This window comes from Schistocerca serialis, chromosome 1 (genome assembly GCF_023864345.2).
Source record: "Schistocerca serialis cubense isolate TAMUIC-IGC-003099 chromosome 1, iqSchSeri2.2, whole genome shotgun sequence".
Lineage (NCBI taxonomy): Eukaryota > Metazoa > Arthropoda > Insecta > Orthoptera > Acrididae > Schistocerca > Schistocerca serialis.
In genome coordinates, this window is record NC_064638.1 from 558549061 (window position 1) to 558562676 (window position 13616).

The 13616-nt window shown below is 41.4% G+C and overlaps 1 protein-coding gene across 1 annotated transcript in view; it reads left to right on the forward strand.

Moving 5' to 3' along the window:
• The window catches only part of LOC126475451 (metallo-beta-lactamase domain-containing protein 1), a 36527-nt gene that overhangs the window by 7605 nt on the left and 15306 nt on the right, over positions 1–13616 (forward strand). Inside the window, exon 3 of the mRNA XM_050103325.1 lies at positions 9864–9977. Coding sequence (XP_049959282.1) covers positions 9864–9977 — 114 coding nt within the window. The remainder of the gene's footprint in view (positions 1–9863; positions 9978–13616) is intronic.

Below are 13616 nucleotides of genomic sequence, written 5' to 3' on the forward strand. Positions count from 1 at the left end.
TCTAGTTCTGATAACTTTCGCTTTATTTCCATTTCCGTTTTTCCCACATCACTGATAATTTTTAGCCGCTTCCCACAGGTTTTAACGTCATTATTTCTTGCCAGACAATTGTTAGCCTCATTTTCATAATCTGCCACCACAAAACCACTCATTTTTATACACTTACACGCCGTTTTTTCGAAATTTTCCCGAATCTCTCCATCCTTTAACGTGTTTTGGCGGCAACACAACCACCTAACCTTTGTGCACATCGTTGTCTACCAACCCAAGTTCACCACAGGATCAACATAGCCCAGCTTTATCCAACACTTTTTCACCTTTTTTCACAACAGATTTCCAGTTATTTTTATTTTCATTTTCATTTCAACCTCATGTCACACTTTCAACCTTCTAATACCATGTCACCCTCACAACGACCCCATTAAGTTTTATTTACATTCCCTCCGCAAACATGCCTTCACCCTAGCCAGATTACGCTCGCATATTTTATTTTCTCAGGCTTGTCTGACATTTGGCATTACCCCCAAAGGTCTCGCACTTAAAGTTCCCATCTCTGGCTGCAACCCTTCTTTCCATCAGTCCCTATACCAGTTCCAAACTGAACAATCCATTGCCCTCACCCACCTAATCCTTCACCTACACATCAACTCAGCCAATGAACACACCCGTGTTATCCTTAATAAAAGTCTTCAATCTTTCCTCTCCCACATCCCCACCGGCTGTTCAGAGCATCCTCCTATAGGCCAACCGCAAATTAGAACAGCATGCCACCCTTCACCTCAAAAAACTATCCAATCACCTGGTTTCTCACCTCCGGAAAGGCAACTCACTCACCCTTCACAACCTTTCCAGCAAACCTCAACCTCCTCTCATTGCACACAAATCCAGTCTCTCCCATCTACTCAATCTCCCACTTCCAGCTCCACTCCCTCCAAAACCTCAAAATTCCAATCAACACAATCTGGAACCACAACACCCTAATTCAGTAGTTAACCTTTCCTCCAAACCTCTCTCCCAATCCGAAACCTCTGTCCTATCCAAAGGCCTCACCTTCAGCCCCACTCCCAGATTCAACCAAACAGCCCTCGTCAAAGATTTACTGTCCTACACTCGTACTCTCTGCTGGAAGTACCACTTTGCCACGAAGAAAAATGATCCTAATCCTACTCCTAATGATCCAACTCCCCAAGACACTATCCAAATTGAACCCTGCCTGGAACAGTTCCGTCCTCCGTCACAGCGGGACCCACCTCCTCTTCCTCAAAATCACCCTCTCCAAACCTACCAGGAATTTCTGACTTCCAGCCTTGCCTCTCAATCCTTCTTAAAAAACCTTAATCCTACTCCCAACATTACCACTGCTGAAGCCCAGGCTATCCGTGATCTGAAGGCTGACTGGTCCATCGTCATCCTTCCGGCGGACAAGGGTTCCACGACCGTGGTACTTGATCGTCGGGAGTATGTGGTTGAGGGACTGCGTCAGCTTTCAGACAACACCACATACAAAGTTTGCCAAGGTAATCCCATTCCTGATGTCCAGGCGGAGCTTCAAGGAATCCTCAGAACCTTAGGTCCCCTACAAAACCTTTCACCTGACTCCATCAACCTCCTGACCCCACCGACACCCCGCACCCCTACCTTCTACCTAAAATTCACAAACCCAATCATCCCGGCCGCCCCATTGTAGCTGGTTACCAAGCCCCCACAGAACGTATCTCTGCCTACGTAGATCAACACCTTCAACCCATTACATGCAGTCTCCCATCCTTCATCAAAGACACCAACCACTTTCTCGAACGCCTGGAATCTCTACCCAATCCGTTACCCCCAGAAACCATCCTTGTAACCATTGATGCCACTTCCTTATACACAAATATCCCGCACGTCCAGGGCCTCGCTGCGATGGAGCACTTCCTTTCATGCCGATCACCTGCCACCCTACCTAAAACCTCTTTCCTCATTACCTTAGCCAGCTTCATCCTGACCCACAACTTCTTCACTTTTGAAGGCCAGACATACCAACAATTAAAGGGAACAGCTATGGGTACCAGGATGGCCCCCCTCGCACGCCAACCTATTCATGGGTCGCTTAGAGGAAGCCTTCTTGGTTAACCAAGCCTGCCAACCCAGAGTTTGGTACAGATTTATTGATGACATCTTCATGATCTGGACTCACGGTGAAGAAGAACTCCAGATTTTCCTCTCCAACCTCAACTCCTTTGGTTCCATCAGATTCACCTGGTCCTACTCCAAATCCCATGCCACTTTCCTTGATGTTGACCTCCACCTGTCCAATGGCCAGTTTACACGTCCGTCCACATCAAACCCACCAACGAGCAACAGTACCTCCATTATGACAGCTGCCACCCATTCCACATCAAACGGTCCCTTCCCTACAGCCTAGGTCTTCGTGGCAAATGAATCTGCTCCAGTCCGGAATCCCTGAACCATTACACCAACAACAGCTTTCGCATCCCGCAACTACCCTCCCGACCTGGTACAGAAGCAAATAACCAGAGCCACTTCCTCATCCTCTCAAACCCAGAACCTCCCACAGAAGAAACACAAAAGTGCCCCACTTGTTACAGGATACTTTCCGGGACTGGATCAGACTCTGAATGTGGCTCTCCAGCAGGGATACGACTTCCTCAAATCCTGCCCTGAAATGAGATCCATCCTTCATGAAATCCTCCCCACTCCACCAAGAGTGTCTTTCCGCCGTCCACCTAACCTTCGTAACCTCTTAGTTCATCCCTATGAAATCCCCAAACCACCTTCCCTACCCTCTGGCTCCTACCCTTGTAACCGCCCCCGGTGTAAAACCTGTCCCATGCACTCTCCCACCACCACCTACTCCAGTCCTGTAACCCGGAAGGTGTACACGATCAAAGGCAGAGCCACGTGTGAAAGCACCCACGTGATTTACCAACTGACCTGCCTACACTGTGACGCATTCTATGTGGGAATGACCAGCAACAAACTGTCCATTCGCATGAATGGACACAGGCAGACAGTGTTTGTTGGTAATGAGGATCACCCTGTGGCTAAACATGCCTTGGTGCACGGCCAGCACATCTTGGCACAGTGTTACACCATCCGGGTTATCTGGATACTTCCCACTAACACCAACCTATCCGAACTCCGGAGATGGGAACTTGCTCTTCAATATACCCTCTCTTCCCATTATCCACCAGGCCTCAATCTCCGCTAATTTCAAGTTGCCGCCACTCATACCTCACCTGTCATTCAATAACATCTATGCCTCTGCACTTCCGCCTCGACTGACATCTCTGCCCAAACTCTTTGCCTCTGTATATGTCTGCTTGTGTCTGTATGTGTGTGTGTGTGTGTGTGTGTGTGTGTGTGTGTGTGTGTGTGTGTGTGTGTGTGGGCGCGCGCGCGCGCCTTTCCCCCTCCTTCCCTCTTTCCTGATGAGGCAACAGTTTGTTGTGAAAGCTTGAATTTTGTGTGTATGTTTGTGTGTCTATCGACGTGCCAGCGCTTTCGTTTGGTAAGTCGCATCATCTTTGTTTTTAGATATATTTTTCCCATGTGGAATGTTTCCCTCTATTAATTAATATATATATATATATATATATATATATATATAAAAATAAAAATGATGTGACTTACCATACGAAAGCGCTGGCAGGTCGATAGAAACACAAACAGACACATACATACACACAAAATATGTCTGCTTGTGTCTGTATATATATATATGTGTGTGTGTGTGTGTGTGTGTGTGTGTGTGTGGACGCGCGCGTGCGCGCGCGATTGTATACCCGTCCTTTTTTCCCCCTAAGGTAAGTTTTTCCGCTCCCTTAAAACCCACTTCCTTTCGTCTTTCCCCCTCCTTCCCTCTTTCCTGATGAGGCAACAGTTTGTTGCAAAAGCTTGAATTTTGTGTGTGTGTATGTATGTGTCTGTTTGTGTTTCTATCGACCTGCCAGCGCTTTCGTATGGTAAGTCACATCATCTTTGTTTTTAAATATTTAAAATGTTTGGGTAGCCACCTTGTCATATCAGTATTAAAAACAAGACACACAAAATCAAAGCTCCAAATATTAAAAATAACATGCACTAATAATTACAAATCTGAAAAATGAATCAAGTGCTCTTAACTGCCAACATCAAAATAACTTGCTAACAAAGCATCACAAATTCTTCCTATATTATTCTCACAAACAGCACTCAAGAAGTCCAGTGATCTGCTAAAAACCAAAAAAATCCCACACTAGAAAGTGCCACCACATGCTCTGCAAACATGATTAGTTTCAAATACACCGTGCCACCATGATGTCACACAACACGTTGATGTCACAGGTCGAAATAGACAGGTGGTATTGCAAACTTCGGTTGACCCATCTGCAGCATTGCACTAAGCAGTTGGGCTATTTTTACATGCAGATTGGTTAGATATTTGAATCAGAAGTCATTACCAGGAGGTGTCCAGTTCCTAACTTTCTTCATCCTTTCCTCAACCATTTCATGTTTTATCCACAGCTGGTGCAGTCTTTTTTCTAAGTCCTTTGCACACCCAGCACTTTTGTTCTAGTCATTTTCAGTCTCCCAGAGATCTTTCCAGAATGGAGTCGCTGCCTATTTCTCTGTTTTTCAAATTTTGTGTTGACTTGCTGATTCAGGTGCTGGTAGAACTGCCTTTCATTGGATTGGAAACTTCGATTTGGCCTGTACTGGATGATACTGGCCTCATATTTTTCAATTTCCCTGGCTATTGCAGTTATTTGTTGTTTCACAATTTCCAAAGCTTCTTCAGTTTCTCCTGTGTTCACCAAATACATTTTCAGTCTTCTTGTTATTCAACTCATGCTCTTTCATGTTCTTAAAGTTGCTTGCACCAGATTCAAGCTTTCCCAATAAATCTTCTGGTAGGCTTTGGTTGCAGTAACCCCGTTTCTTTTGTTACCGTTACTGCTGAACTCAAGCTGGTTCATTTGTTTGTCGTTGTTTGGGCAGCTTTGATGTCCTTAATTAGTGGAGCCAGTTATTTACTGCAGACAGTTTTCAAAGTTGGCAGCCACTTGCTTTTTACATTAGATGGCCAATGATCCAGAGTTTTCTCTTTAAGATCTTGTTGTCTTTTGAGTCAGTGTATCAGGCATTTCATCAGTGGTCTTCTTTTTCACCTTCTTATTGATCTTGCATCATTTTAAAGGTTTTTTTAAAGTTTGACATTGTTCAGTGACTCCAGTTCTTCCTAGTGCCCAAGCAGGAGGTAGTATTACTTTTGTGCCTAAGTTTTCCACTAGACTAAACACTTTGTTCCTTAGGCCAAATTGTCTGTAATTGGATAGTCATCATTCTGTTATCTTTGAGTGTGAATATTCTTGTTTCCAGAGTAGGTACATGTGCTTTTGGTAGCCACTCTTATAAAGTTCTGATAGCTAGAAGCATTTGATGACTTTGCAGTTGTCTTACATAGTGTATTTCTGCAGCTTCAGAGTTTTTTCATTTTGTGGTAGGCCACCAGCCAACGGCTGCCCAGGTTCGTCAGCAGCCACTGTCCTCCTCTTTATCCTGAGTGACACCTGAGCCAGTGTGGCTTCCTGTTTTTGGTTTGTTGCTCCATTTGTTCAAATCGGTTAGGTGCATTTAGTCCTTCCCCTCAGCTTTGACCTCTTCATTGTGGTTGAAACTGCCAGTAGGTTGCACTATTGCTGGCATGTCTCTCAGCTTTTCTGGAGCACTCGAGGCCCTCACCTCCTCCGGACCACACAAAGGTGGCACCTGTTGGAGGGACTATAATTCTTTATTATTACTATTATTTTTATTATTATTATTGGTGGTGGTGGTGGTGGTGGTGGTGGTGGTGGTGATGGTCGTAGTAGTATTAGTAGTAGTAGTAGTAGTAGTGGTAGTAGTAATAGTAGTAGTATAGTCCGTGAGACGAGTGATTGGTACCGACAGTTCCGGCGGGCAGACGGCGCTGTTGCCGAACGTGGCTCACAGCACGCGGCGCCCTGTCCTCTACACGCATTCTCTAGCAGCAGAAATAAAAGCGAGACAAAATACAAGTCGTATTGGTACGCGTGAATTTATTTAAAGTTGATGCTTGAAATATATTAACTCGAAAACTGATAAGAGCTATTTAGTACAAGTATCTAAGATGCTGAAACATAATAAAGTTATTTGTTAAACTTCACAACTGAAATGAAAACTATTTTCGCAAGTTGTTGAACATTAGCAGTTTTGGTTTCCATTGTTAAGTATTAGCATTATTAATTTGTTCTACTACAAGCTACAGAATAATTGGTCAGTGTATTAAGAGTTATAATCTGAAGAAAGTACTCACAATATGATGATCTGGTTGTAGATCGATAGCAAACTCCCTCCTTACATTCCTGAATACGTTGTAGTTACTGTAATGGAAAAACACCACTCACATCACTGTCAGAATCTGATTTGACATTGCCTTGCTCAGCACTACTCGAACTATCACTGCTCTCTCCCAGATGTATAATTAAATTTTCGATGCATTCTTCCACAACCCCTTCGGTTTTGGCCGCCTCTCTGATGGCACTTGCAGTGCTGTTTACAATTTTAGCCCACGTCTCGCTTGTCACTTTATTGATAGCTGCTGGAAGGAGAGTTTCCACTTCAGAGATCGTGAATTTTTTATTGTTTGCAGCAATGTAATTTTTTATCTGCGCCCACACTCCTTCAATTGCATTGAAGTGACAGTGGTATAGAGGAAGCCGAACGATTTCATGCCCGTGCCTTTTAGCAATCTCGTCAATTACATATGTTGGAAATTGGGGTTTCTTTTGTGCCACAATTTCGAGCAGTTCCGCCTTCCTTAAATCTTCTCTGAAATCTACTTTTCGCTGTTTCAACCACTGAATGATATCGTCTTTTTTTGTTGCCAAGGTTGGTGCCTTATCGTGAACAACGGAATGATAAGGCGCATTGTCCATAACAATCACTGATGGACTTGTCAGATTCGTCATAAGCGATGTCTCGATCCATTCTTGAAATACTACACTGTTCATTTCTTCATGGTAATCTCCCGTCTTTTTTGACCGAAACATTTTCAAGCAGTTTGGCACAAAACCTTTTGATGTTCCTGCATGTAAGACAATAATACGCCCTCCTTTGCCAACAGGCAGTGCCATTGCTCCCTCAGGCGTTCCATCATTCCAGCCTCTACGTAAAGAATGGCTGGCATTGACCCAAGTTTCATCTAACCACACTATACTTTTGAATTCCACACCCATGATCCTGCGCAGAAATCTGCACCACCATGCAACTACATCTGTCCTTTCCATTAATATTTTGCGTCTGTTAAACAGTGAATAGCTGAAGCCTATGTCTTTCAACACTGTACGCAATGAAAATTTGCTCCCTTTAAAAAGATCGTCTTTCTGAAGCGACACCAGTAATTTAGATAGAGTGGGATGTTCCCTTCTCTTATAATAGCTGTATATATGACGACGAATAGCGTCTTTCTGAAAATCGTCCAAAGCTGTCACTTGCTTATTTCTCGGTCGCTTCTTTCCTGGTGTGTGCAGGTTTGTTGTGCCACTCTCGTCACAATCTACACTATACTGTTCTTTCCCTATCTTTACAACAGTGTTCTTACTTATTTTCAATGCTGCTGCAGTTCTCTTCACAACCTGAACAACAGGAATCAAGGTCCCACCTTTGTCCTTTTCTTTCTCTGAGTAATCCCTCACAGAGCACACGAATTCACGGGCCTGGGTGTGTAGCACACTTTTCTTCCTCCGTTTCACTTCTTGTGTTGGGCTGGTACTACCCGCTGCACTAGACATTGTTTACAACGAAACATAAACAAAGAAACACTAAAAACAACAAAAACGAAATAAACTGCGAATTCAACTTCAGACAAATGACGAATGACAGCACCGCCTGCACGCGAGACACTGGTAAGTTTCATAAGCGCGCGAGACCGGGTTTCAGAGCGGCAACGTGGCCCTTGCTACCCGCTCAAAGTCAGGCCATCATTGGCTGCCTGCCTGCGGTCACTAGGCAACGGAAAGACGCTACCGAGCTGTCAATACCAAAGACTCGTCTCCCAGACTATAGTAGTAGTAGTATTGTGACAGACTGGGCATTTCTCAGTATATTTATTACAAAAAGTGTTTCAGCTACCCTGGCAACAACCAAGACACAGAATTTACTGTTTTACATGGTGATAAACATATCCATAACCCAGAGATGTTGAGTGGCAGAAGAAACTGCAAATGAGCCCAGATATTGAACATAAATACATGAAATTGTGTTTGAGCTGTTGAGCCACACTTTGAAATAAAAATCTTGATTTGGTCAGTTTGATTAAGTATGTATGTGGTTTAGCAGGAGACAGGGAGGGGATTCAAGGCACCATAGCACTAGGCTGGTTCCTTTATTAAATGTGTGTGCCTTCCATAAAACTGAACTAATCTGTCATCCATGAAGATTTTGCAGCGAGGCATTAAAGCCTAGCAAGAAGAGAATACCAGTCTGCAGATTGTTCTGTCTTACCCCAATATTCTCTAATATGAAGTTTTTATATGATCAGGCATTTGATGTTCAATGGAATAAAGTGAATATTTCAACCATGTGCTCATAGGGATTGTCACAATTTAATCTTTAACTTACTAATACCGGTAACCTATTGCTGTGTTGTGACACTATTTAGAGTTAGTGTGATAATGCCCCTCCCCACCTGAAATCTTCATTGCTGTGACAAACTAATCTATAAAATTAAGAGAGACTTAAGTTAGTTAGGAATGCGACACTTTGGTTATGATTTATTGAAGGCAACAAATGTAAATGTGAAATACATATAATGGTAATGGATTGATATTGATGCAGTTTGATGTCTAAAGTTTGTGCCATATTTAACACATTTTTTGTTATAAGAGTTACATCTACAGATATCTTATATAAACTATGAAAAATTTGGGGGAAGGTGCTACATAATTCTTAATGTAGTTAATTCTCAGTGAATGCTTTGTATCTCTCCCTTCATGCACACTTTTACGATTATTAACTTCTATTAACCAGTTGCGGTTTCTCATTACTACTTCATATCTAAGAATTCATCTATTGAGTAGAAGTTGTCATTCAGAAATTCTTTTAATTTGCTCTTATATATATTTTGTTTATCTGTTCCAGGTAAATTTGTGTGCTTTTTATAGTTTTGCAATTCTTTCTTTGTTAGCTTCTTGATTTAGTCCCACTAGTTCAATAATTTCTCCTAGATACTAGAATTTGTCTAGCTGGGGTGTGCCAAAATTACTGAGTAAAAGTTGATCGTTCAGTCTTAACCTGGTCCCTTCCATATAATGTTTTTTCTTATGAAATTTGGTCCCAGTTTTTGCCACCATTTCATAGATTTTCTCTACAGAAAGGGTTGCTTCCGGTCTGATATTGGAGAAGATTAGAATGTCAGCAAAAGCTAGGCAATGAAGGCGAGTTTTAGTTTGGAGACTTCTGGCAATATTTATACATTGAGTTTCATTTTGCTATTTCCAGAACTAAATTAAACAGTAATGATAATAATCTATTCTCTTGTTTAATGTGTGTTTTGGTTTCAAATGGTTCAGTTTATTATTATTTATTATTTTATTTATTATTATTATTATTATTATTTTATTTATTATTTATTATTTTTATTATTATTTATTACTATGTGCCTATTTTTTGTAATTGTACTTTAATGAACACAAGATAACCTTGTCACAGTTTACAGAAAAATTTTATCATCACTTCTGAGATTAAAATGTGGAATTCCACAAACCAACATCCCAAAAATAATAATTGTTACGTGTGATAACAATTTCATTTCTCCTCTTGGTATTAAGAAACCTTTTAACAAAAACCACTTTAATTTCTAGGGGAACCTTATATTATAGATGAAGATGTGAAAGTTATACCAACACCAGGCCACACTCTCAGTGACGTATCTGTAATCGTTAAAACTAAAAGTGATGGCATTTTTGCAATTACAGGTAAAGTTATAAATCTACTTTTCAATCATTTATTATTAAATGTTAGTTTACTTTAATGGAATTTAATGTAGGCAAATAAGTCTTCAGATTTCCCCCCCCCCTCCCCCCCCCCCCTTTCCCTCATGTTATGGAGCAATACTGTAATTGAACTGGAACAGAAATAGATGCGTGTCTGCTACTTGGACGGAATAGTGATAACTCAAAACTTGGCTTTATAAGTGTGGTGCTGCCATGGTTGACAACTTAGCATCATGTAATAAACTAATAACCAAAATTTATTTTGTGGCCCTACAGCTGAGACAGCTTAAAAAGATCACTGACAGCTCATAGTGCTGTTGTCAGCTTCCAACTGTAAGCACTGATGGCTGCAGGAGAAAACAGTAGCCATATGCAGAGCTGGGAGAATAACTAGGCATTGCCATAGAGACTTCTATCATGTTACGTTATTAGTTGATGTAGACCCACAAAGCTGACTGCAACTGCGAGGAATCAGCTTATGCCGACTCAGCTATAGCTCCACATGTTCAGTGGTGACTTTGATTTAAAGTTATAAGTGAGTTACATAACTCACCAAAGCAATGATCACAATTCATCCACACCTTAGGGACCTTTGCTAATCCTGTCTGGTACAAGTTTAGAGAAGCTGAGAACTGGTCAGTATCACTAGTCATTCATTACCTTAACCTCTAGGCATACTTTAGAGACTTCATTTAAGCATGATGGTGGAAACGATTGTGTTGAGAAACTGGATATTTAGGTTTATCTGCTGCGGTTTTAAGGATGTTATAAAACTAAAAAGTCCTCGAGGTTTTCTGTATGGTGTCTGTTGAGGTGAAATATCATTAGTGAGCAACATCGAGGGCATTTGGCGCATCTCAGTTCTATAAGGCTTACTCAGTCATGTTGGGCTCTACTTTGACCAACTGTTAACTCCATAGAAGTCAATGAAATGAAAGTGGGTGACATTTAAGACATTTCTCACAGTCAAAACCTGTCTGTTGGTGCTTCTAGGTCAGGGCTGGCCACAGTATGCTGAAGTTCATGCATGCAGCATGTGCAGGCTGTGGGCAGTCCAAGGCCCATCCTGTCACTTGACTTTGCTCACTCCTTGTTGGAAGTACCCAGAACAGTGTGATATTTCATTTAGCATTGCAGTGCAGCATCATCCAGTTGGCATAACACTGAGTTCAGCAGAATCATGGGGTCAGTAATGCTTACTCTCTGCTGTTTCTAGAATGAAATTTTCACTCTACAGCGGAGTGTGTGCTCATATGAAACTTCCTGGCAGCTTAAAACTATGTGCCGGACCGAGATTCGAACTCGGGACCTTTGCCTTTCGCGGGTAAGTGCTCTAGGAGACGAGGTACTGGCGGAATTGAAGCTGTGAGGACGGGTCGTGAGTCATGCTTGGGTTGCTCAGTTGGTAGAGTACTTGCCCGCGCAAGACAAAGGTCCCGAGTTCGAGTCTCGGGGTCCGGCACACGGTTTTAATCTGCCAGGAAGTTTCTCTGCTGTTTGTTTGTGATATGAAGGATGTTCACAGGTCCATTGGCTATTTGCACAAGAAGAAGCAGTCTAGAGTGATCATCACAATTCTTTAAAATGAATGGGAATGACGAAAGAGAGGGGTGAGAATTCTCAATTTGCATAAGCGAAGGGTACTACTTATTTGCTATGCAACTACATTAAGCACCATGCAGAAAGAATTTAAGCTTTTAGATGACAATGAAATGGCAAAGAATTACAGTGGTTGACAGGTGTGATTCATTGTGCACCAAGAAGTACTTCGTGCTAAATTTGCAACCATGGAGCACTTGAAGAAATTGGTAGTACGAGCAGTAAAATTTCTGAAGTCGCATCTGTTATTCTGTTTTTAGTTGCAACAGTTTTCAGTTGAAATGAACGAAGAGCATATGGAGTTCATTTACTACTTCAAAATATGTTGCTTAAGTCAAGGGGCATGCCTGGAATGATTTTTCAATTTAAATCTCACTACTGAATTTATGAAGGAAAAAGGAATGCAAGAATAAAAATTAGATCATCTGGAATTGATCATAGACTTTGCATTTTAAATGGACTTACCTGCACACTGCACACAGTAAGATGCTGAAAGGCAACGTCTTTGTGATTTGATAGGGATGCACTTAAAAAAGTCACTTTGTAGAAGGGACACGTTCTGAAAGACAGGCCAGTTCCCTGGTGCAGTGGCATTAAAAAAAAAAGGTGAGATTTGGAGAATTCATTGTGACCACTAGCCACTTCACATAGACGGCCATCCAAACGGGTGACCAGGAAAACCAAAATGCCTTTCGGCTCTCTCATTGGTTAATGTAATTTGAATTTCTGGGAGGAATTAATTTGATAAACGGAGAGAATGCTGAGAAGCTACACAACATGCAAACATTATGAGTGTATTGATCAGTTGTAATTTTCATAATTGAAGTTTTAGTATTTGTCTTGCAGGTACAAATTAGGTTTTGCATACTTTAATGTTATGAATGTGGTTTAAGAGTTACAAAATAGTTGGAAGTGCAAGAGATCTAACATTTGCAACATAATATTCAGTGGCACATTACATTCGAATATGAACTTGAATCTGTTGTTCACCAGCAGCATAATTAAAATTTAGGTATTTTTCCTTACATCACAACACATTGTTGTAATTCTCAAATTTGTTATGTTATTGTTGGCCTTTTACTTGTAGTGTGTTTGCATTAGGCAATCACAAAATGGAAGGCAATCAAAGACGGACCTTGTATGATGTTATTTTCAATTGTAAAATAATTCTTACTGCTGAAAAATATGGTAACAGGAGGGCTGGACCAGAGGTCAGGCTAGCTGAGAGTAACGTTTGCTTATGGAAGATACAGAAATGGGCAATATTTGCAGTGCCCACCAATAGAAAAAAATTCACTGGCCCTCACAGACACATCCTGGTGTCAAGGTAAAAGTTTTTGAATTTGCCTGTTAAGGTAGTATGGGTAATCTGTGACTAGTGACACCACAAGAAACAAACCAAAGAGGTGGCTGCAGCTCTTAATATACCGAAACAAGAGTTTAAGGCTAGCTGCGGATGGGTTGATCATTTTATGAAACGGGCAGGCTTATCTCTATGATTCTGTACAACAGTATGCCAAAAGCATCTACAAGATTTTGAGAAAAAAGTTAAGATTTTCAGAGACATGTCAACACACACTGAAAAGAGAATACTTTTTTGATGGGCCAAATAGGCAAAGCTAATGTGATAACAATTTGGTTTGATTTTGCACATAATTACATGGTTGATTAGGAGACGAAAGAAGTTGCCATCAAAACAACAGGATGTGAGAAATAGCACACAACTGTAATGCTGGGAATCACAGCTGGTGGGCGCAGACATCCCCCTTTCTTAATCTTCATGTGGAAAAATGCTCAAAGACATCTAAAAATGAAAAGTTGTTACCTGTTGACTTTTTGATCAAAACCAAGAGAATAACTGGAACTTAAATGCTTGACTCTCTCCAAAACGCATGGGAACTAAAACTAACATCAGTGTTTTGTCTTAATGCATTTTGTGATCATCTCACTGATGACATAATAAAGAAGATCCACAGCCTAGTCGGCGATCTTGTTGTTATTGCTGGAGGAGTGACTTCTGTA